At 36.5% G+C, this 22,500-nt stretch overlaps 1 protein-coding gene across 9 annotated transcripts in view; it reads left to right on the top strand.

Moving 5' to 3' along the window:
• Positions 1-22,500, top strand: part of FOXP2 (forkhead box P2) — a 417,586-nt gene that overhangs the window by 386,172 nt on the left and 8,914 nt on the right. For all 9 annotated transcript variants that reach the window (XM_057412171.1, XM_057412163.1, XM_057412167.1 and 6 more), the window contains 2 exons: positions 255-324; positions 1,139-1,302. In XM_057412171.1, the coding sequence (XP_057268154.1) occupies positions 255-324; positions 1,139-1,302 (234 nt within the window). The remainder of the gene's footprint in view (positions 1-254; positions 325-1,138; positions 1,303-22,500) is intronic.

Below are 22,500 nucleotides of genomic sequence, written 5' to 3' on the forward strand. Positions count from 1 at the left end.
ATCAGAATCTTTATGAGTCACTATGGCCCTTCACTCAGAGCAACTTTCCACGTGGGCCTAATTGCAACAAGACTTTTGCTTTTCTGATGCAAATAAATCACTGTGTTGTAAAGGGTTGAACCCCTTCACCCCAGCTTCATTTCATTTTTCCTTTAAAACTCTGGTCTTCTGAGCTGAAAAACCAATCCATTAACCCAGTGAGCCAGCCGGGATGTCTGCCTGTTTTTAAAATTTGAAAAATCGTTTATTTGCAGAAGCCCAACGTTAGTGAAAAACATACCCACCAGCTTAGGCTATGGAGCAGCTCTTAATGCAAGCTTGCAGGTAAAAATACTAAATTACTCTTTCTTTGCACACACTGTGTTCTTATGTGTGACATACTTAATTTCCTGTTACAGAAATTATATTGTTACCTGTATTTATGTTTATGTGGACCTGATGGTCATTCTAAATAGTTGGGTTTATCATCCAAGTAAGTTGTAGCACCGCAAGAAGTACTAGTTCTTATTCATGCTACTTTTGATGTGAAGAAGCAAGAAGGACACCCTGTGGCAAAATCTGGAACACTCAGTTTTGCTGCAAATGTTAGATTGATAGAAGCTTTTGCAAATGCATGTGGATATGCATTAATATTTATCCAAGCTGTCATAAATGATTTCACATCATAGTGTTGGGGAACATGGTGCTCATGGCAAAAACTTTAAAGTTTAATTATAATATATAATTTTTATGCAGAAGAGGCAAATGTCAGGACTTCTTTATTTTGAGTTAAGTTCTGGTCATTTTTTAAAGTATAGCAGCTGCCTGCATTATAAAGGAGCCATACATTGTGTGGAAGGGCATAGGGGTTAAGTGTAATTCAAAGTCAAAAAATAATGTAAAACTAGAAAGTGCCATGAATATTGGAACATAATAATGGAAAATAATGAAACCTGTGTCAGAGAAATAGTAAACTGGAAATAGAGATGCTGTTACATTCAGAATGTGAAAACGGGAAAATGCACAGAATCCTGACCACCTCTGCAACTACCCAAAATGAGCTGCTTTGTGTGTGTACATTCATACATGTATGAACATTTAGAAGTGATTTGTGTATGTATGGACTAATATTTTTTATTTTTACTCTTCATTTTGGTAGGCTGCACTGGCAGAAAGTAGTTTACCATTACTTAGTAACCCAGGATTGATAAATAACGCATCCAGTGGCTTACTGCAGGCAGTCCATGAAGATCTCAATGGTTCACTGGATCACATTGACAGTAATGGAAATAGCAGTCCGGGCTGCTCTCCTCAGCCTCACATGTAAGTGCAGTTAGCATCCCTTCAAGAAAAAAATACCTTAGTCTAAGACATAATATTACTCAAAAGTGCTTTGAGACATGGTAAGTGAAACATCTGGAAGTGTATGTTTGAAACTAAACATTTATATTACAGCATTTAAATAGATGAGTCTTCATTTACTTTGTAGTAAATTGGTGTAACCTTGCTTCTTTTTTATTTTGCCTTTTTTTTTTGCCTTTTTTTTTTCTTTTAACCTCTTCAACTTGCTTGTGAGCATTGAATGTAACAGGAGGCTGATCTCGGTGGTCATTTTCACAGTCTGGTTTGGAAGATATAGTCAGAATGTTCATGTTGGAATTAGTTGTAATTTTAACTATGAGTCTCTAAACCATTTATGAACTGTAGTAGAGATATTGCCCATTTATATAAACCATAAAATGCAAAGTTTAACTGTTGCCCACAGTTTACATAGAAGCCAGTAAAGTGTAACTTTTTGCCTGTCGTATAAATCAGTGTAATTACATATTCAAGTTTAATTACTGGTGCGTCTGTATTGGCAAGGTTTATATGTTATATTTTATGCAAGACTACGATTCCTATTAATATTTAGCAGCTAACTATATCATTAATTACTCTAAAATCTTTCCCCTACCATCTTTTTAATGGAGCTGAGAGAGTGGAAGTATTAAAAATTGATGTATTGTGGATTTCAGAAATGTGTCTGAAGCTTTAGAAATGCCCGGCCTTAATCAGTGATGTCAAACATGGCAGTTTCTTGTTTACTAAATAGTAAAACATGTATCTTGGAGGTATTGTTTCCCAGGTTATTTATATAATAATTAGCAGTGTGATATGTAAGTAGACGTAGATTTAAGTTCACTGTAGGATGATTTTGAACGTGTATGTACAATATTGACTTTTTTCTGTGTTTAAAATAGCTGATCCAATATGCCTTTTCTTCATTCATTTTCTCGTTCCCATTTTTAATGTTAATTTTAATTTCTAGACTGGGATATTTAGCAATAACAGTAATTGAGACCAAACTCCCTTTTTACTTATGCTCTGATGTGTAAAGAATCTATTTTGATCCAACTCTTTTTTTTAGGTGGAATATTTTGCCTAGTTTTTCTTCTTTTGTTTGGCATGTTAATATATCCGTGATCACACAGAAATGTTTATTGTCACACATTTAATTGTTTTATTGCACATTTATTCTACTTGCCTTTGAAAATAATACACTGTGAACATTCATGTATTTTATCAGGTTCCAAACCATTACTTTTTCAAAATGGAAAAATTTGTCTTTTGGAAGTGTCTTTAGATGTATTAAATAATACAAAAGAAGTAATAAAACTTGAAGTAGAAAGAACATGAATATATGCTCTTGAGAGTAACACTACTCTAAAACAAGTAAAGTGAGCAATCAGACAAAAGTTTTTATATCCCATGCTTTATGCTATCAACCATACAGTGGGTAGCTTGAGGCCTTTTACTTTTAGCAGTTCTCCTGAGTATGCTAATGCTCTCTTCCTGTATAAAATGCCAAGACAATAAAACTTTAAAGAGCAAACAAGAGTTAGATCATGTGTGTTAAAAACAGCTACTTTACAGAAAAGAATGACACTTGTTATTAAAGTTGTTTTCTAAGTGTTTGGCAGATCTGTTTACATATCCTATATGCTGTCTGCCATTCTGCTGGATAAACTGAGATATCTGTGCATATGATTATGTAGATATGGCTACATTTATAGCAGTGTTGATAGCTAAAATACTGCATATTGTTGGCTATAAAAAAAAAAGGGAGATAACTTGAGTTACACCCATGAGTTACACGATTCAGCCTTCCTCTCTCATTTCTATGATATGTCATTTGTCAAAACGGGCAGTTTCGGGACTTGCTACACTGGGTCTTTTGAAACTTATAACTCTGAGAGATTGAAGCAACAGAATGTAAATGCACTGAGATATCACTGGAGAAAGAGGTTATGCTTATTCATCCCTTGCACCAAATTTAGTGCAAGATTACTGGCCTTCTGAAAGACCAAGAATTGTCAGCCAAAAGATACAAGCTAGGACTAGATACCTGTTCATTTATAAAATTTTTGCTCTCTCCTTACTGATGGAGCTGAGAATATAAAAAAAGAAAGTGAACGCAACTTACAAGGAAAAGGGAAGGAAGAGACTTGTGCAGGAGGCAGAGGGAAAAGGGAGAGACATCTTCCTTGTCTCCATTGGCCAGGGCCCCTCAGTTTGTTAAAGGTCATCACTTAAGTAAATGAGAAAACAGGGAAAGAATGACCGAATGAAATAAATAAGAATAGGGCAACAGTGAAGGTAACATTTTAATTTTTACATTACCTACATAGATTACATAATCCCAGGCTTTGGAGTTTTTTAAATGAAAAATATTTAATACGCTGGAAAAAGTATATTTTACTGTCAAAAGCATCCACATACTTGTCCTGAGAAGGTTCATCCAGGAGGTTAGGGTTTTTCTACCCTGGAGAAATGTTGTTGAGGCAGTCATAATCACTGTGCTCACCTGTGAAGTCAGTGGCTCTGTTAATTTCCAAGTAGATGAAACTTCCATCTCCTGATTCCCAGGAAAGTGTAGTAGCCACAACACCAGGAATATGCTGGGCAATTATGCTGCCTGCCATCTTGAAGTTGGCGAGCAGCCAGGAGCAACGGAGCATGGTATTAGGGAAGAAGCAAGAGGCTGCATCAATTTAGAGATTAGAGCCTTCAGGTGGGAAGGGGCAGAGTTTGGAGTTGAGACAAGCTTCCAGGGAGAGACATTTGTTTGGTATTAAGAGTATCAGCAGGAAATGTGAAGAGTCCCAGTGACAGTGTCAAAGCCAAGCATCTCAGGCATTTGGTTGTTAAAATTCTATCAGATATTCTTATCAGGTAAAAAGCAAAGTTTCTTATTTTGGAATGTTCACATTTCTTTTTTGAGCATAAACTAAATTTTTTTATAAACATAATGAAGGGTGTGTGTGTGTGTGTACAGTAGTCATTTTTTCTGTGCTTTGAGCATGAGAACATTATCAGAGAAATTGATTTCTGCTAGTGTAATACCTTAGTTACTCAGTGCCAGAAAGTGGGGAAATTACTCCAGTCTTTGGATTTGAACCTGGTACTTCACATTTGTTTTTTGAAGCAGTAGTAAAAGCAATTAGAGTCACCAAATTTATCCATCTGTGGACAGATACCTAAAATAGGTGGGTGAATTGGCTTACTTAGAAAATAGTCTCTGTTCATTAATTAGAGAATGAAGGTAGGGATATAACTTCAGGTAAATGCAGAACTTCTAAATGCTTGCTAAGTGCCGTGAATCCCAGCCAGTGTATTTAGGGCAGTGGTACTTTAAAAGCTTTACAGTTCCTGCCTTGTGTAATGATATATGATCTGCTCCGTTTCTTAACACTAAAATACTGCAGTAAGTTTTAGGTGATCAATATGACCATGGCCTGGTAGTTGAGATAGCTCCTGTATTAATAGTTCCTTAAAGCAGATGAAATTTTATGCTGCATGCATCCCAGTTTCCATTCACAGTCTGACTAAAGACAGTAACTCCATGATCCAGTATGCAGCATATCGCTAGTGGAATCTCAAATCCTAAGTTTACTTTCTGTGTTTTAGTAGTATTAAATCCAAGTTCTATCTTTGATTGGCCTTCAAATCAGATTCCTGGTAGGTTGATGTGGGCCTGAAGTACTCCCTTCACACAAATCTTCACTGAGAAAAGAAGTTACTTGTTATGGACATGAATGTTCTGTTCAAAATTCCTATTTCCTCTAATATCAGTTGTCAACAATCAGTTTCAGACAATTATCTTTTCATTTAAATCAGTATGAAAGACTGTTGCCTTTCTTCATTTTTTGAACATGGACTACTCCAAATTACTGTGGGCTTTACGTGGTAAGGACAAGTTTCAAAGCGACAAACACGAAGGAAAGTATTTCATGTGCAAAAACCCCATTACTTATGAAGAACTAGGTGCCGCTAATCTTGCGTAACAGTTGTACATGGATTTTATTGGAAGCTCCACAGCACATACCTTTGGGGTATAAATGCCGACTTCTGAAGCAAAAAAACAACAAAACAACCAACCAAAGAACCCAAAACAAAACAAAAAAGCCAAACAAACACACCAGCCACATCCATCCAAACAAGTGCAGTTAAAGCTGTATGGCTGTGGGAAACTGGAAAAACTTTCATTGTCCCTGAAACAACATTGGATAAGACATGGAATGGTACTTGCAACAGTAATAACAATTCATGATAACTCATGAATTGTTATCATGGTAATTTTAACTCATGATAATTAGTGATAACTCTTTTTTAACCTGCGTCATAGCAAGTGTACTGATGAAGAGTTTTGGAGGGAGTCAAAACTCAGTTCCTTCAGAGCCAGTGCATTTAGACTCTTCAGTGAACATCAGGATCATAATGAAATCAGCATTATGCTGTTATTTTTCCTCTCTCTGTTATATGTTCAAGAATTCTCACTCTCAGTGATGGAATATCAGGAATGAAAATCAAGTTCAGCTGTGTTCCTGGTGTTTGTGCATTTGTGGAAGATTAATCACCCTTAAGTGATTATTGCAGCTGGCACAGACCAGGGTGTTTATCACCAGAACACAGTGCATCTCTAGTCCATGTGTTAATATTTTGGCAAATGCATCATGCAAAATGCTGGTTTACTTCACTATATAAATCTGGGGGGAAAAGGTAAAATTTTAATCTGCAAAGCTGCTCATAGCACTTGAGGAAACAAAAAGAAATTGGTCTTCAGAAGACCTGGAAAACTGTGGTCTGAGAAAACGTAGTCTCACCATAGGAAACAGTGAGGTAGTTATGCCATTCTGTTAAACCCCACTGTAGTTCATTTAATAAGTGGGAAGAGTTAGCAGATGAGATAGTGAATGCAAATATCCTGTTTGTGAGGTTTTGTGGAAGGGAGTTTTTGTCATGGTTTTCTCTCTCCTCACACTCTATGAGAGTGTACACTGAAGACAATGCAACTAATCTTTTATATTCTCAATTTATGAAAATAATCTAGTTCCTAACAGCAAATCCAGAATCCTGGAGATAATCTGTCATTCTAATTTCTAGAATTTTAATTGTTGATTGTTTTTCAAAAAAGCACAGTGAAAAAAAAAATAGTTTTTTTAGAGTCCAATCTTAAAAAGTGAATTCATACAGTCTCATCTCATGATGACTTTGTGTTCATCTATTGTAATTCTGTAGGACAGGAATTGTTTGAAGCCAAATGTCAAGACACACATATACCCCGTGAGCTTTAAGGTTGTTTGGAAAATACTATATAAGGTCATTGTGAGAAGTCATAACTTTTTATTAAATGAACAAGAGTAAGAGTCAATGAGTTACTAAAAATGAGCTTGTCCAGTGCAGTCCTTCATCTTTAGTTCTGTCTGTGAAAAGATGAGTTCCAACCATCTGTGGTTGCAGTCACCTTTTCTTTTGTATTCTGTTGTCATTCCCGGCCCTACTGCTTTACCTTTCCCACTCTTGCCCTGACTGGATCATTTTCTTTTTGCAGTTTTATCTGCATAATCATCAAATTTGCGGTTGGGTTTGGGTTTTTTTTTTCAAACTTTTTTATCTTTAAATTTTATTCCCAGAGGCAAATATGATTATTCTGCTGTAAGATCATTTACTTTTGAGGTACTTCAGTTTGAAAGCATTCCATTGTCAGGTTGTTCCCATATCTGATTATTCCAGTCCCCCACTGTTAAGCTTTCACATGGCTTACAGTAGGTTACCTATCATTCCTGTTTAAATCCCTTTCATTCCCTTGTTTCTTTAACTTCATAATGTTCCGATCCCCTGTCTTCCCTCCCCCTCTTTCTTTTTTTTTTTTTGTTATCGTTGCATTGTCCATTTCATGATCTTTTTGCATTTACCTTGGAGACTTGTTCTGTTCTAGGAGACTGCTATGATCCAAGTCTCTTGTTCATTATAGAAGACTTGACATACTGTATAAGAAAATAAACCCTCAAAACACATCAATTAACAGGGATATAACAAGCATTATTAAATAGGTGGGAAACATGTAATTGAGCAGATGAATGTGGAAGCAATTGTAGTGTTTTCTGGGTATCCTTGTTCATCAAGAATATTTCACCTAATCAGATGATATTTCAGTGCCTGTATAATTTAATTTCACACATTTTTATTCATAAATCTATCATAGGGAAGATAATGGGCAAAGAGACTTTGTGACAACAATTGATTTTTATTTTTATATAAAAAGAGGAACAGCTAGGAAACAGGATCTTAAAGGTTATAACTTTTGTCTGAGCATATTCCCATTGAAGGATGCTCTATTCTGAGAATACACAGTGAAATGATTTTGTCTTTGCCTAACCCTGCATAGCATCTGAAAGTGACAGGCAAGTCCATCAGTCCAACACTTTATCATACTATTTTGTTACCATTTAATTTTTTTTTTTTTTTGCCTTTACTAACTGTATCAATCATGTGACAGTAAACTCTTTAAGGTGTGACTGTGAGTCCCAACTTTCTTCATACAGGGCCATTCATATGTGGACACTAATGGAAAAATAAGCAATGATGCTTCGATTAATATTTTTCACCACTCATATTGACATAACTTTTCACTTGAATATTATCCTAAATATTTGGTTTATTATTGTTTTGCATTACTTTACTTTTCAGTCCATTCATCCTCTGTGTTTTGCTTCTGTTCATCAGTTTTCTTATCTTCCAAGACTGATATTCCAGTCCTTTATCATTTCCTCCTTAGTATCTTAAGTGTTACATGTCTTACTTTGGAGCAGAGGTTGCTATGTCTCCTTTGCATTATTCCAGCTCCAACTGTTGAATGTTAACAATACATTCCCAATGGTCTTGAAGAAAAGATCTCTCCCTATATATAGTGTTTCCAGCTGCGAAGTGTCAGATCCCCATAGCTTGGCTTGTAGAAGTTGGTAGGCTCCTGGAGCGGGGGTTCACATGTTCTTTCTGGAAGCTATCTTGCTGAAAACTTTGTGGTACTGCTGTCACAAATTCTCAGTGTATTCTTGCTTTTCATGCTAAGATGATAGTGCCATTAACACCATATTTCTAAAAATGCACCTACAGTTAGGAATTTTAGCCCCTTTTGATGATTGCATTTGGATTTCGAGTCATTTTTGAGAGTAGACTTTCTAGATTTTTTTCTGCAAATACACATGTCCAAAATCTTTAAACTTACATATCATGTAAACAGTGAAATAAAAACATACAATTATATCGAGTTGATAGTGTTTACACTAGTAGTTTTAATTACAATCCATAAATTGAAGCAAAGATTAACTGAAAAATATAGGCCATTATGCTGTGGAAGTGTTGTTATTTGACTTTTAGTCAGATCTTCAGAATTCTAACTCTAAGCACTTTACACATTTTAAAAGACTGAAAGTTTCATTGCACTTTTTTTTAGAGTTTATAGAAAGACGTCAGTGTGAAACCTCGTGTGTAGGTCACATGAAAGTAATAAAATCTCAAGGTGACTCAAGTTGTGATTATACCCAGTAAAGTCCATATACAAAAGCAACGCTCACAATCTTCTGGCAAAGTGCATTTGCATTTAACAGCAGTCTGTGATTTAGAACAGTGCTGGGAACATGTAAGTGAAATACAGACTGTGGTGTAATCTCTGTTGGGGTTATAAACACAGGTGTTCCAGTGTTTTTCTCAAACTAACAACAGTATTAAATGTGTATCTTTAATTAGGCTGAGCAAATCCAGTAGTCTTTCTCCTTCACCTAGACTTACGAAGTTCATTTGTTTCACTGTATCCATTAATAGAGGTTTAATGATGTAGCAGAACCTTTGTATGATCGTGACCTCTCACTAACCCTTTTCAAAGACTTCCATGAGCTTCTGATTGAGATGGATAAGGGGAAATGTTTCTTTGATGCAGTATTATGCTGTGATAGTAGTACTTTGTGTAATTAGGGACTTCCCCCAACTTGATTTTTAGTTTTTTGTTATGTTTCCACCTCCTTTCCTTCATTCCTTGCAAATTTGGCATTGTCAGACATCACAGCTGAAAAAAATGTCCTCCAAGCTTTTGTCTCTTCTTCTTCTAAGAACACAGGAAATCAGAGTTATGTTGTAGACAACCATGTCATACAGTTCCTTTCTTAAAATTATCATAGTCTATCTTGAAAGCTATTGTGGAACTTCATTCTTTTGGTGATTATCAGCTACATTTCAATTTCCAGACTATATTTCAATTTAGTTTAACGTGCATATTTTCTAGCTTACGTAGTCTTTCTTACTCTTTATTTCTCAAATGTGTTCTAGAGAGCGCACTGAACTTTGCATCTTCATTTTGGTAGACCAAACAGGCTCTTTCTGGTTCAGTAGACTCCATTCTCCTAGTCTTTCTGGTAGACATTCCATAAAACTACACAGTTTGGATTTTCATGTGCAGGTCTTAACAATTTTTCAAAGCATTCCGTATGTATTTGTACATAATGTGACTCTTCTTTCTCTCTGTTCTTATGGGGGCAAAAAGCCCGTATTTTAGCTAGATTCAGCTAAACTGTTGTGGTTTATTTTTATAGTGTGGTAATAAGAATGGTTTGGGGCCCTGTTGTGGTAAGTGCTGTAGAAAGGCAAAACAGACAGGTTTTTCAGATCGTATCCCCAAACTCTTGCAGTCTTTAGGTAGCAATTGAGTTAATTTTTGAAAAGCATCTTGAGATGTAGTTTGAATGGAAGTTGTATATTACTTACACAGTAATTCTCCCCAGGTAGAATCAGACTTTGTTTAGAGAAGCGTTTGACACAATGCCAATTGGCATTAGACAGCAGTATATGTAGATGAAACCAGAAGGTAAACCATGACTGGTAGCTCTGACAGACCTTGAGATAAGCATCTATCAAGTAGTGTTCTGTTGCTATGCATGCCCTTCTATTCATGGCATCATGAAAGAAATTATTATGCTTCTGTATCCATCTGGAGTTACTGAAATTACAGCTTAAAACATGCTGGGTTTTTTCTTATTATTTTGTAGCCACATATTTACAGATGTGGTAACAAACAATGTATCGCACTATATATATGTTTCATTTGGCTGGAATATAGTGTCCTGGAAAGGAGAAGTTTGTTAAGCACAGACCAAAATACGCACTTGAAGAGGCATGGTATGTTAACCCAGGCTCTGTGATCTCTCAGCTAATCAGCTCAGTCTTCAGGCAGACTATATTTGTGTTTTCTTGCAAAGACCATACAGGTATAACATGTTTTTCAGGCATGTTGCTCTTCAAATCTATATCTTAAATCTATAATAGCATAAAAATATGAAGCATGATTAATATTTCCATGTTGTGATTTTTTGTAATTTTTGCAATTTTGTGAAATGTTCTGATAAAATTTAGAATTAAGTTTGAAGTATTACATATGAGAACAATCTCTGGTTTAAATATGAGGTGATGATGACTGGGTACACAGTCATTCGTAAAACTCTGAAAGTTGTATCAGGTCACAAACTGAATGTGTACTGAGAAAGGTATGTGATTGTGAAAGCATAATTAACAGCAATGTTGTATGTAACAGTAAGCTCTGTCCTCCATCCAGTTCTTCTGTTTGGCCTGTTCTGAAGACTCTGGAAGGACTAAAAATATTAGGGAAGAGAGAAACTGGAAATGATAACAGTCTGCAGAACACTGTGCAGAGATGGGAATGAACTTGTCCACTGGGAATGGGACAAGAAATATCTGATTAGCATTTCAGGAAGAAGAGTTAGGACAGACACCAGAAAAATAAATCCTTTCTGACTGTAGAATAATTAAGTGCTTATATGTGTACCAGCACAGTGGAACCACTGATACTGGAGGCTTCTGAAAACACACTGGAAATGGTCAGAAGTGTTTTAGGTATAAACGATCCTACTTTGGTGTAGGGAAAGAGGATAAAGAGGCCATATGATCTGTTGAGGTTCCTTCCAGCCATATTTTCTTCAATTCTTATGATAAATCTGGAAAAAGAAAGTTTTTTCATGTATGCTCTGTGTAACTGGAGACTAGCTGGATTGTCCAAGTCCACTTATTTGTAATCTGGAACAGCTTTCATAGCAAAGTATCTTTAAGCACTCTTACTTCCAAGATTGAATGAAAAATATATATTGAGCATAAGATTTAAGTAATGTGACAAGTCTCAGCTAGGGCAGTGCAGACAAGTCCTGCACAGGTCAGTTTGACACGTGTCCTTGCCAAGTGTGACATGGGGTTCTACTTGTTAACTGTTCAGCAAAACAAAAATACCAAAGGGCTGGCCATTCTCCAGGCTTGTTGGAGCAGGGAAGGGTAGTCATCACTTCGAGTCCATGCTCTTAAACATTGGGAAAAAATAAAAATAGAAAAATAAATGCTCCAAGGAACTCAGCGTATGAAAGGAAATACTGCTAAAACTTTTGAAGTAGTCATCAAGTATACTTATCAATCAACAGACTTCTGCTTCCCAGGGCAGTATATTGCAGCCAAACAAAATATATACAATGCAATACATTGTTCATTATTACATTTGTAAATGTCTAGGTACAGAAGAAAAAAATGTACCATGCTCAGATGTTAGTGTAATGCCATTTAATTCCTTGCTGCTGCATTCGAACAGTGTTTAGGTGCCACTGTAGACAAATGTTGATGATTAACTTACAATACGTCAAAAAAGTGTTCTGAAGTGTTGGTAAAAGGATGTTATTTTCAGCCTTTTTTGTCCCACACTGTCTAACTGCTCGGTTGTATGTTTTCTGGGATAGCAGAGGTTTACTGATGTAAAAGTTTTCAACAGAAATAGAAAAAGCAGTTCTCTATATCCTGCATTTATATTAAGATGCATAAAACCTCACATAGTACAGTCCAAATTCTCCCTCAGCTTTTCCTGGATCACTGAATAGTTTTCCAGATTTCACATAGAGAACATTTGCCTGCTCTAACCCACACATAATATTGATATATTTAGTTGCTGCTGCTAAGTTTCTGTGTAACTGGTACAGTTTTTAGAACTTCCCAACCATTAGATACTACAGAGCGTGCCAGATCCATAGCCTCTTTTCTTCAACTTTGTTGTCTTCAGGCTTGCTCTTTTTCAATGGTTCTTCAACGACAAAAATATTCAGACACTCAAATCTTTAGTCCTTTGTCATTTTCCTTTGAATTTTTACCTTTAAAACTTCTGTGCTCTTTCTCCCTAATCCTCTTCTTTGTTTAGCATGTTAACTTTTGACGTTTGAGCTAGATGTAGTTGACGGTTTGAAAGACTTTAGAGGGCTGTGCCCTAAGCTAATTTCTAGTCAAGTTGCAACTTTTTTATGGTTCTATCACAGAAAAAATACATTTATTTAGACACCAAAGGGAGCAAGCCAATGTCAAGGATGGGAATTTTAATAAGTCACTAGAATCAGAAAATCTATGTCATATCATCTTAATCAGAACTTGATTCCTGAAAATGTTGGCATGGCTAAACTGGTAGGGCAAGAAGCACTTAACTCCATCTCCAGTCACTTTAGGATCAAATGTGTTGGTGTATTTTGTAGATAAGCATCACAAAATCATCCCTGAGTTGGGAAGTGCCTATGGTGTAGAAAGAAAGAGAGATTTGCTCTTGTTCTTCATGAAGAAGTTGACTGGCTTCTGCAATGTGAAGGTCAATATGTGTTAAGATGTTTTCCTGTAGAGTAGTGGCAGCTGGCATCTTGGAATTACTGAATACTCACGTATTTTAATCCTATTAAAATATTTAATAAAATATAAAAAAAACCACAACTCATTATCTGTGTAACTTACTGATTCTAAAAACTTTCTTTAGCAGTAGCTCTGTGCCTTTTAATTATTAGAATAAATTACCACTGGTATAACTAATGAAAAAACAATCATAAATATGCCATATTAATTTATGTATGGGTAAAATGAAGGTGAATATTTGCTTTTTTCCCTATATTTCCTTTGATCGACATTTCTAATCTATCACTTTTCCTCATATCTCCAAGCTGCTACTCATTTTGTGTTGACTTCAGTGACAGCTAAATTAAATCACTCCCATTATGTTTAATGTTTCCTCACAGAGGTACGTTTAGCATGTCATAGGTCACTTCTGTTTTTCTTTTCTGTATTCTGTTATATTGTTTATGAGATGAGTGAGTAATAGCTAAAAGGTAGTCAAGTACCTTGAACATACAAGTTGAAGTGAGAGCCTACTATAAATACATAAACATGTTTTATATTATTGTCACTGTCATTATTCTCTCCCAGTTAGTCTAATGTACTGGGGTTTGACTTCTTCAAGAGAGGCACCATTGAAGGATTCCTAATAAGTAGTTGCAGTAGATAGATGTACATGGGTAGTTTATTTTCTTTCTTTTATTTGTCAACAGTAAATTGACCTGCCATGGATTGTCAGCTTTGTTATTTTTTTCACAGTTAACTTTACATATGAATAATTTAAATATATTGTGTTGTGACTTCTGTTTGTATCTTCTTCTGAGGTATTCTTAATTATGTTCATGACAGAAATGTAATGTAGGATCTTAAGAGAATTCTCACTGTTAACCTACCTCCATATTGTGAAATAATCTTTTGTTCTTTTGTCATCCAACTAGTTTTGTTATTGGCAAATCTTTACGTCTAATTTTATCATGAGTTAGGTTTTTGAAGTTTCTCACAGGAATTTGCAAATTAATTTACATCCATCAGCTCTCCTTGTTTACTATTGTATTACTCTTAGAAGCCTCATAGGGCAAGTAAAATTAGTGGTCTTGCATATACTTGTTATTCCACCTCATTTGTCTATTAGAAAAATACGTGGTTCAGTGTGTATTCCCTTTGGTTATTCCCCCTTTTCCCCAAGGTTTCTGTCAGATATATTGCTTATTTCACTTACATCTTCTGCTGTGAATAAACTTCTCAAGTGGAATCATGGCCCTAATGAAGTCAAGGGGAATTTTGCCATTGACTTAAATGAGATCTGGATTTCATCCCAGGAAACCATTTGTCTTCATGTCTTTGGCTTTCCCTCATTTCTTATTCTGCCTTCAGTCACTCCTAATCACTCCTAATCTCCATCTGATATTCTTGTGACTGCTTACACCCCCATTTCTCAATTTTAGTTCATTAATTTTTTTTTTTTTTTTTTTTCCCAGATAAGACATGGAGTTTTCCCAGATCTATACTTTATTAGAACTTTGAAAATTTGTACACTCTTGGTAGTCTACAGCATTAGCAAAATTGCTAATGTTGAAATCCAGAACGTTTTTTTCTGTGCAAATATGAGCAAGAAAAAATTTTCATAGTTGTGGCAGGATTAATTGGGAATGAGTGCCCTGTTAACCAATGACTTTCTAAGTGATTTTTACAAAGGTTTGAGAGTTTTTTCCTGTTATAGAAATGTGATGTCTCAGTGTTTTCTGTAATCTATATTCCTCTAAAATTAAAAAGATACAGATAAAATCATCTTTTGGACTTCAGCATTAAACTGCCTTCTTAATCTTTGTTCCTCATTTTCAGACCATCTGTGTATCTTATGGCATATTCTTTTTTAAAATACTGTCATGTTCAGATTTTCAGACATTAACAACAAGTATCTTCCTGCTGTCCCCCTTTCCTCTGATATGTGATATATGTGTATGAACTCAAGGGTAGCTTTCCTCTGCTGTGTTCATGCTAGAGCATCATATCCCATTAGTAATTGTTCTTGCCTTTTACTGTGGTCTTCCATTTGCAAAACCCGGGTATTCTCTGATTTCTCCTGGGACATAAGAATGTGCTGGGCCCTGTACTGTTTAGCATCTTTATTGATGTCCTGAAGTATGGACCTCCTTCTCATCAGGTTTGCAGATGACATCAAATTAGGGGGAGCAGTCTGTATCTATAGGATAGGAAATCCATTAACAGGACTTGTGTGGATGGAAGGACTGAGCCAGGATAAACTTTATGAAATGCCATGCCCTGCACTGAGTAAATATCCTCTTGCAATGGTGCGTCTTTCTAAGGTATTACTAAAGAAAAGTGTTTGCCAGACCAGTTTTGTGCAGTTAGTAATGATGGCGTTTGTGATTTTTTTCCCCCCAGAGGGACTCACCTACTCTTTATCTTAGAACAATTGATGGGAATGCATTGAGAACACTACCTTCTTTTGCAGTCACTGATAAAATTTTATCAACCCCTGTTATCAATAGGAAAGAAAATCTCTAGTCTTCAAGGTTGTAAAAGCAGTAATAGACATACACAAACTCATTCTTACTTGTTTCTATACCTTGCTTGATGCACCAGAGGCACTTTGTGACCACTGATCATTAATTTCATCTTATGCTGTCTCCTCTAGCAATGAGCTAAAGAAGACAAACTTTAGTGGCCTAATTAATTATTCCAGTCACTCTTATCTCCCGTCAGTCTGCAACAGTGCCTGCCAGCTAGGGCTGCTGTCTCTGCTTTCCACACCACCAATTCAGTGTACCAGCTCCACCACAGTAGACTTGAAATCCTGTTGATGGATAAGGTGATAGATATAAAAAGGAGTATGTTTTAACATATTTTTGTGTGTTTCAGTGTTGCATTTGAGAGAAGAAAAGATTGCTGCTTCCTTTTTTTTTTCTCAGCACAGCTCTTGGAGGACCCAGGGTGGAAGGGTATAATTTGAAAGTGGCAAGTTGGCAAAACAGAAATATCTCCACTGAGGAGCAGTGCTTCTATAGGCATCGCATTTCCAGTCTTCTTCCATCATGATGTTATAGCTTCACCCTCTCCTTAGTGAAATGAGGTAGCACACCCTCAGCTGCCTGACAAGGATATGTGACAATAGGTACTTCCCCCCTTTCATGCTTACAGGTTGAGATTTCCATATAGGCATTATTTTATCTAGAAATAATAATGCTTCTGCAGCATTTCAGTATATGTGAATATACATGGGGGAGGTGATTCCTGATGTTCAAGGAAAAATAATAATGGATTCAGTGATAGTTGCAGTATTACTGACTTTGTATTTAATTACCCATCTAATACTCTTTCTTCCCTTTCTCAGTATTTGGATTAGTATTTCCCTAAATGGCTGAACATATTCATGTCAATAAACAATTCACTTCTACTTAAGAAAAATAATAAACTTTTTATAACAGCATGAAATTGTAGAAAGTCAAAGTAATAGAATTAGATATCTTGAAAATACTGTAGGATTTGAGGATTTGTCTCCATTTGCCTACTAAAGCATAAATATAAAAATTCTGGATCAGGAAGAGTGGATTGGAAAGGAAAGCTTTTCTTTTTAAGCTACTATAGAATATCCTACAGACCTAGAGCTGTACTGGCAAGGTGAGATACAGCTCTTCCTGAGGCAGTGCTAGCTCAGATCTATGAGAAAAAAAAAAAGACAAACAAACGAGCAAATAAAACAACCCACGCCACAGCAAAGGGGTCAGTTACTACCTCTATAATATAGTGATTATCATTTTGCAAAATAAAATGTGGTTAAAGGTATTTTCATAGTAAAGTATAACAAAAGTCACAACTTTAAAAGTAATAGAAGTTGTAAATAGTTTGTTTTTCATCAGGTTAAACTAGGAAAACACTTTATACAGTGTTAGATGTTAGCACAGAGAAATCTTTAGTCAAGATGCTCCGAAAAAACTAAAGATTAAAAATTTTCTTCAAATACTAAAATACAGGAATGTACAGAAAGAATTAGTTTGGCCACAGTATTATTGTGCTTGAGTAGCTTCCCTTGTTGACTTGTACACAGAAGTTGTCAGACTTCCACAGTTTGAAGAATTCTGTAGGTGTGAATCTTTTTAATATCTCCTCCTAATGTACACAGGACACTTCGTGTAGCTGAATCAAAACCACACTTATAGGATGCCTACAGCATGAAAGAATTGAGGGCAGTGTTGGTGATAAGTAAAAATGTAAATAAAAATTGCAGGTGTTCAAAGTTAAAAGTTACACTGGAAATGTGCAGTTCTGTCAAAGATACTGTGTTACACAAGTATAGCATGTTCTGTTTGTTCTTTTGTTCTATTGAAGAATAGTCAATGTAATGGAAGTAAAGACAGTGAAGAAGTAGTATGGTTGGAAGAGTATCTGCAGATTAACCAGCTGGTTTTGTAGTTACAATGTCTGTGGGCTAAGGCTGTCTACAGAATTGTAAGGAAGAATGCATCAAACTGTGCATCTTTTGTTTTAGGAAGTGGTTAAAGTTGTTTGGGAGCTATCTAATTTTTTTTTTTTTTTAAACTTTTAAAAATCTTTATTACTTTAACAGGCAAACAAAATCTTTAAAGAAATAATCAACCGAGGTTGTCATACCACATATGGCTTAGAAACTGTTCAGTCGCAAAGATTCCTCTGGGAAAGCTTTCTTCAGCTGAGTTCCAGAAAATTCGTCATCTTTATATACTTCTACATGAAGCATTAGGAAAGCTTGTGAGTCAATAGTATCCAAATTAAAGTCTCATAGAAAATAAGCCTGGGAGGGACTTCAAGACATCATCTAATTTATTGCCCTTTGTGCCATTGAATACCAAAGTAAAAAACTCTCTAGTGTTACTAGGTGCCTAAGTCACCCTAGCAATACAAAATACTTTCAGCTGCAACCCAGGAAAAAAAATCACCCTTTTACGATTTCAGACTGATTATTGCAGCCCCTGTGTGGAATAAAAAGTGCACTGAGAGGTCTTAAAAAAATTACATGACTGGCTGCAAAACATTCGCTTGGCTAAAAAGCTCACAAGTGAGCACATGGACCTGGGCAGGTTTTCTCTCTCAGCATCTACCACCTCTTCAGTACAAAGCCAAGAGCAAAGTCTTTTCAGTGCCAGTCATTACATGACTTAGCTGTCTGAGAGACTACATGTCTCTGTCATGGTGTCCCACAGCACTTTCCCTTAAATGATTTTAGCAGAACATTAGAGATTTTTCTTGGATATGGACAACAATGTTTAGAGGACCCAGATTCCACTGGGAATGCTGGAGGGGTTGTGGCACTTCCCCAGTGGGTTTCAGGATTCAACACCAAACCCCTTGCCTGCTTTCCCTCTCCCCCCCCCCCATAGAATTGGATGATAGAAATACAGTGAAACTTAAATTATTACATCTCTGGTTTAGGAAGAGTCTTTGTAGTACCTCACTGCTGATGGCTATAAAAAACATTGTCTGACTTCATATTTTTTCCAAAGACAAGTTGTATTTCCTATTGAAAACCTGGGGTGAGCACTATTTCTACTAATCGAGTCCAGACCTTGTTTATTATAATGATTTCTATTTTGTTGTCCTGCTTTCTCACTGCTGTTTTTCTGGATTCAGTATCCCCTTAAATTAAAGCTGATATGACATGAAACCTCTGTAGAAAACATGCTATCCATAATTGAGAATATTGCACCAAGTGTCTTTTCTCCTTGTTGACACCAGCTCAACTCAATTTAATTAAGAAATCATGTACTCTGTTATAGGAACTGATTGTTTTCCTGTCAGCAACAGGACAAGCTCCAGTGTTTAAAAGTTGAATGTAACACTTGTTTCCGTTGTCTAGATTTTATCAGGATTTTAGTAGCTGTAACACTACAAGTTTTCCTAAGGCAGGATCAGGCTTGTGCAAAACTCAGAAGACAAGTTCACCTTGTATCAGAAGAGTTATTGTAGGCTTTGGGAATTCGGCTTCATCTCTAAATATTTGGAAGCTACTTTATACATTCCTTCCTAGTGTATATTTATCCCTCAGCTGCCTGTCCTGTTATCTGTCTTTTTCTTTTGAAGCCTCAAAGCTCCTCTCCAGCAGCCTACAAACGGTCTTCATGAGGCCTCTGTAACTTAAGCAACTGTTACCTGTCTCCTGGCACCTGGCAGTTGTTCTATAAACAATGATGTCTTTAAGCATATAGTATACATCAGAGAGCATAACATGAAGTTGTAGTTTGCCAGTTGCAGGAGTGAGAGAAAAATCTCAGTGTAAAGCTGTAAAGCATGCAGAAGAGTGTGTATTTGAGGCAGACACAGAGTCAGAGGGACTTCATATTCTGCGATCTATGAGCAAGGAAGAAGTAATGTTCTGAGATGAGCAGGCAGCTCTCCATGTTACTAGAATCCTTTTCTGTTGCAGAGGCCTCTTACAGAGAGTTTCATTTTGAAATTGCTGGAGTACAGGGAAAGTTTTCTTTTATAAAGGTAGAACCACCAATTGTAAAGAAGGTGGAATGAGTCTGTTCATTTGTTTATATCTTTGCCAAAAAGTTCTTTGAAATAATGTAGTACTGCTGTATGTTATTTTTGCTGTTGCTGCAGGCATCTCCTCTGTTACACTGCACTGTTAGTCCTGAGCTTAGGCAGAGGTTTAGTTTGCCAGCATTTGTTCAATAGGAGACAGCCATTTTGATGAGGACATCTGAACATGATACTGAAATAATCCTCATTAAGAAGTAACTTTGTCATCCCTTTATTCTGCCAAAGAGTTTAGCAGTGACTGAACTCAGTCACTTCTCTAGCATCTGACCTGTTGCTCATTCTGTAACCTAAGTCATCCTTCTTTCAGCTTTTCTTCGTATAATATTTTTTTTCTAAACCTCTAACTGGATTTTCTCAAGTTGCCACATACTCGAAATTTCATCATCTTCATTAACGTGCTTGCACTACCTCCCATTTTATTGACATCTGCAAAGATAATAACCATGCTTTCTATTCTATCTTCTGTGTCATTAATGAAAAATACTGACTAGTTCTGAACACAGGGTTGTTCCATCAATTTACTCATCATTCAAATACAGATTCCAATTGTTTATAGATAAGTTTTGATCAGGCATCACTGAGCTATGGCTTGTTGTTAGGAGTTAAGTAGCATAGTTATTAATAAAAAGACATGGCATATACTCTTTGGAATTTATGTTTAAATGTATTGAAACATACACACAAATTGTAATGTTAGTTAAAAACAAATACCAATAAATATTTTGCATTCTATGCGCAGTGAATATCTTGAGATATATTATGCTATACTGAAAGTTTTCAAGATGATAGGAATTGTCAACCAATTTAAAAGATGGGTGGTCAAATCTTGTTTTGCTTATGGAAAAGAAAAGAAAAAAGGTTTTGTTTTTCATATGTATTTTGTATTGTTACTTCCTCCTCAAAATATACAGAGAATGCTAGAAATGTAAGATCTTTTACATCTCTGAACAACGTGCCTGAACTTTGCCTTTCAACCTCTGATTTTGAAAACCAAACTCTAGAGCTGAGAGAAATGTTAGTTTCAAGAGCCAATATTGTATTCCTTATGGTTACACTTCCAGAAAGTTTGTGTGGCAGCATTTTCTGCAAGCAGTACTCTTAAGCTCCTGGTAGAAAAGCCTATGAAATTTATTTTTGCATGGAAAAACTGAACTGATTGATTTGGTCTTGGTTTACTGTTGATCTGGAAGGAAAGTATAGTTGACAAAAAATATTAGTTTTTTAAGCTAGTATGTCTTCCACAGATTAGTTATCAAAACAATCTTTGAACTGTCCTTGCAAAAAAGTCTCAATACTAAAAAATTACAGCACAAGGGGAACTAGTATCTTCATGTGTAGTGCTTTTTTAATGGCTATATCTTATAATCTTCCCTGTTTGTACAGTGGCAGCATTCCAACCACATAAATGTAATAAAAACAACCTGGACACTACCTTTAAAGGAACTGAACTCATATGGTAAAAAATGAAAGTTCTGTAGTCAGAATTCTGTAAGCATGGAAAGGAAAGCATAGCATTGAATCATAGAGTGGTTTGGGATGGAAGGGACATTTAAAGATCTAATCCAAGCCCCCTGCTGTGGGTGGGGATATCCATCCAACCCACTTCCAGGCATGGGGCATCCACAGCTTCCCTGGGTAAACTGTTCCAGTGTCGCACCTCCGGCATTATAGAAGATTTCTTCCTTATGTCTCAAGTTAAAAAATGTTGTCCCTTGTCCTGTCACTACAGGCCTTGGTAAAAGGTCTCCATCTTTCTTACAAAGCCCCCTTGAAGTATTGAAAGGTCATAATACGGTCTCCCCAGAGCCTTTTCTTCTTCAGGCTGAACAACCCCAACTCTCTCAGCCTTTCTTCATAGGAGAGGTGTTAGAGCCCTCTGACCATTTTTGTGGCCCTTCTCTAGACCCACTCCAACACGTCCATGCTGTCTAGTACCGGGGACCTCAGAGCTAGATGCAGTACTCCAGGTAGGATCTCAGAGCAGAGTACAGGGGGAGAATCACCTCCCTCAGCCTGCTGGTGACACTTCTTTTTATGCAGCCCAGGATGAGATTGGCTTTCTGGATGGCAAGTGCATATTGCCAGCTCATGTCCGATTTTTCATCCACCAGTATCCTCAGGTCATTTTTGGGAGGGCTGCTCTCAATCCCTTCATCCCCCAGTCTGTACTGATATTGGGGATAGGCCCAGGTGCAGGGCCTCGTGCTTGGCTTAACTGAATTTCCTGAGGTTCATGCAGGCCCACTCCTCAAGCCTTTCAAGGTCCCTCTGAGTGGTATCCCTTCTCTCCACCAGATCAACTGCTCCACTCGGCTTGCTGTCATCTGCAAACTTACTGCTGGTGCACTCAATCCCAGTGGCTGTGTCACTGAAGAAAGTCAGTAGTATTGGTCCCAGTACAGACCCTTGAGGGCCACCGCAATGAAGAATACAGGTGCACAAAATGAAATTTCTTGTTAGCAACATAAGGAACAGAATATTGTAATAATAGTGTTCCAATATCTAGAAGCGATAAATATAGCATTATTTCATGATTAAAAACATTGAAGACTTACATAAAAAAACATCCACAATTTGAAGCTTAAATGGAGTTCAGAAGTTCTTTTCAACACTTACAGATGTTTTAAAAAAGAAACTAAGTAAAAAACCCAACCTTCTCAAAGGTCCCTTATATCTCAAGGCCCACAGTTACTTGTACTACCGTAAAAATGGATGAATGGGTTTTCTCCACCTTCCAGAAGACACAGTTCAATTGTTTTTCAGTGATGAAAGTAATTTCTAAATGACCTCACATTCCCTTGATACGTATCTACCAAACAAATTAGAACAAATATAGTTAAATTCAGATGGAAATTGGAGCACCTTGTTGCCTGTGGGTCCTAATAGTTGTATTCAAATTCACTAAAGTCTGTGCTGAGGTAGATTCTGCTTGACCTCAGCTCACGCTGGGGTGTTCAAACCTCAGGTGTCCAC

Source organism: Pezoporus wallicus, unplaced genomic scaffold (assembly GCF_028554395.1).
Source record: "Pezoporus wallicus isolate ANWC-B61680 ecotype Strahan unplaced genomic scaffold, APGP_CSIRO_Pwel_v1 contig_3858, whole genome shotgun sequence".
NCBI classification, from domain to species: Eukaryota; Metazoa; Chordata; class Aves; order Psittaciformes; family Psittacidae; genus Pezoporus; species Pezoporus wallicus.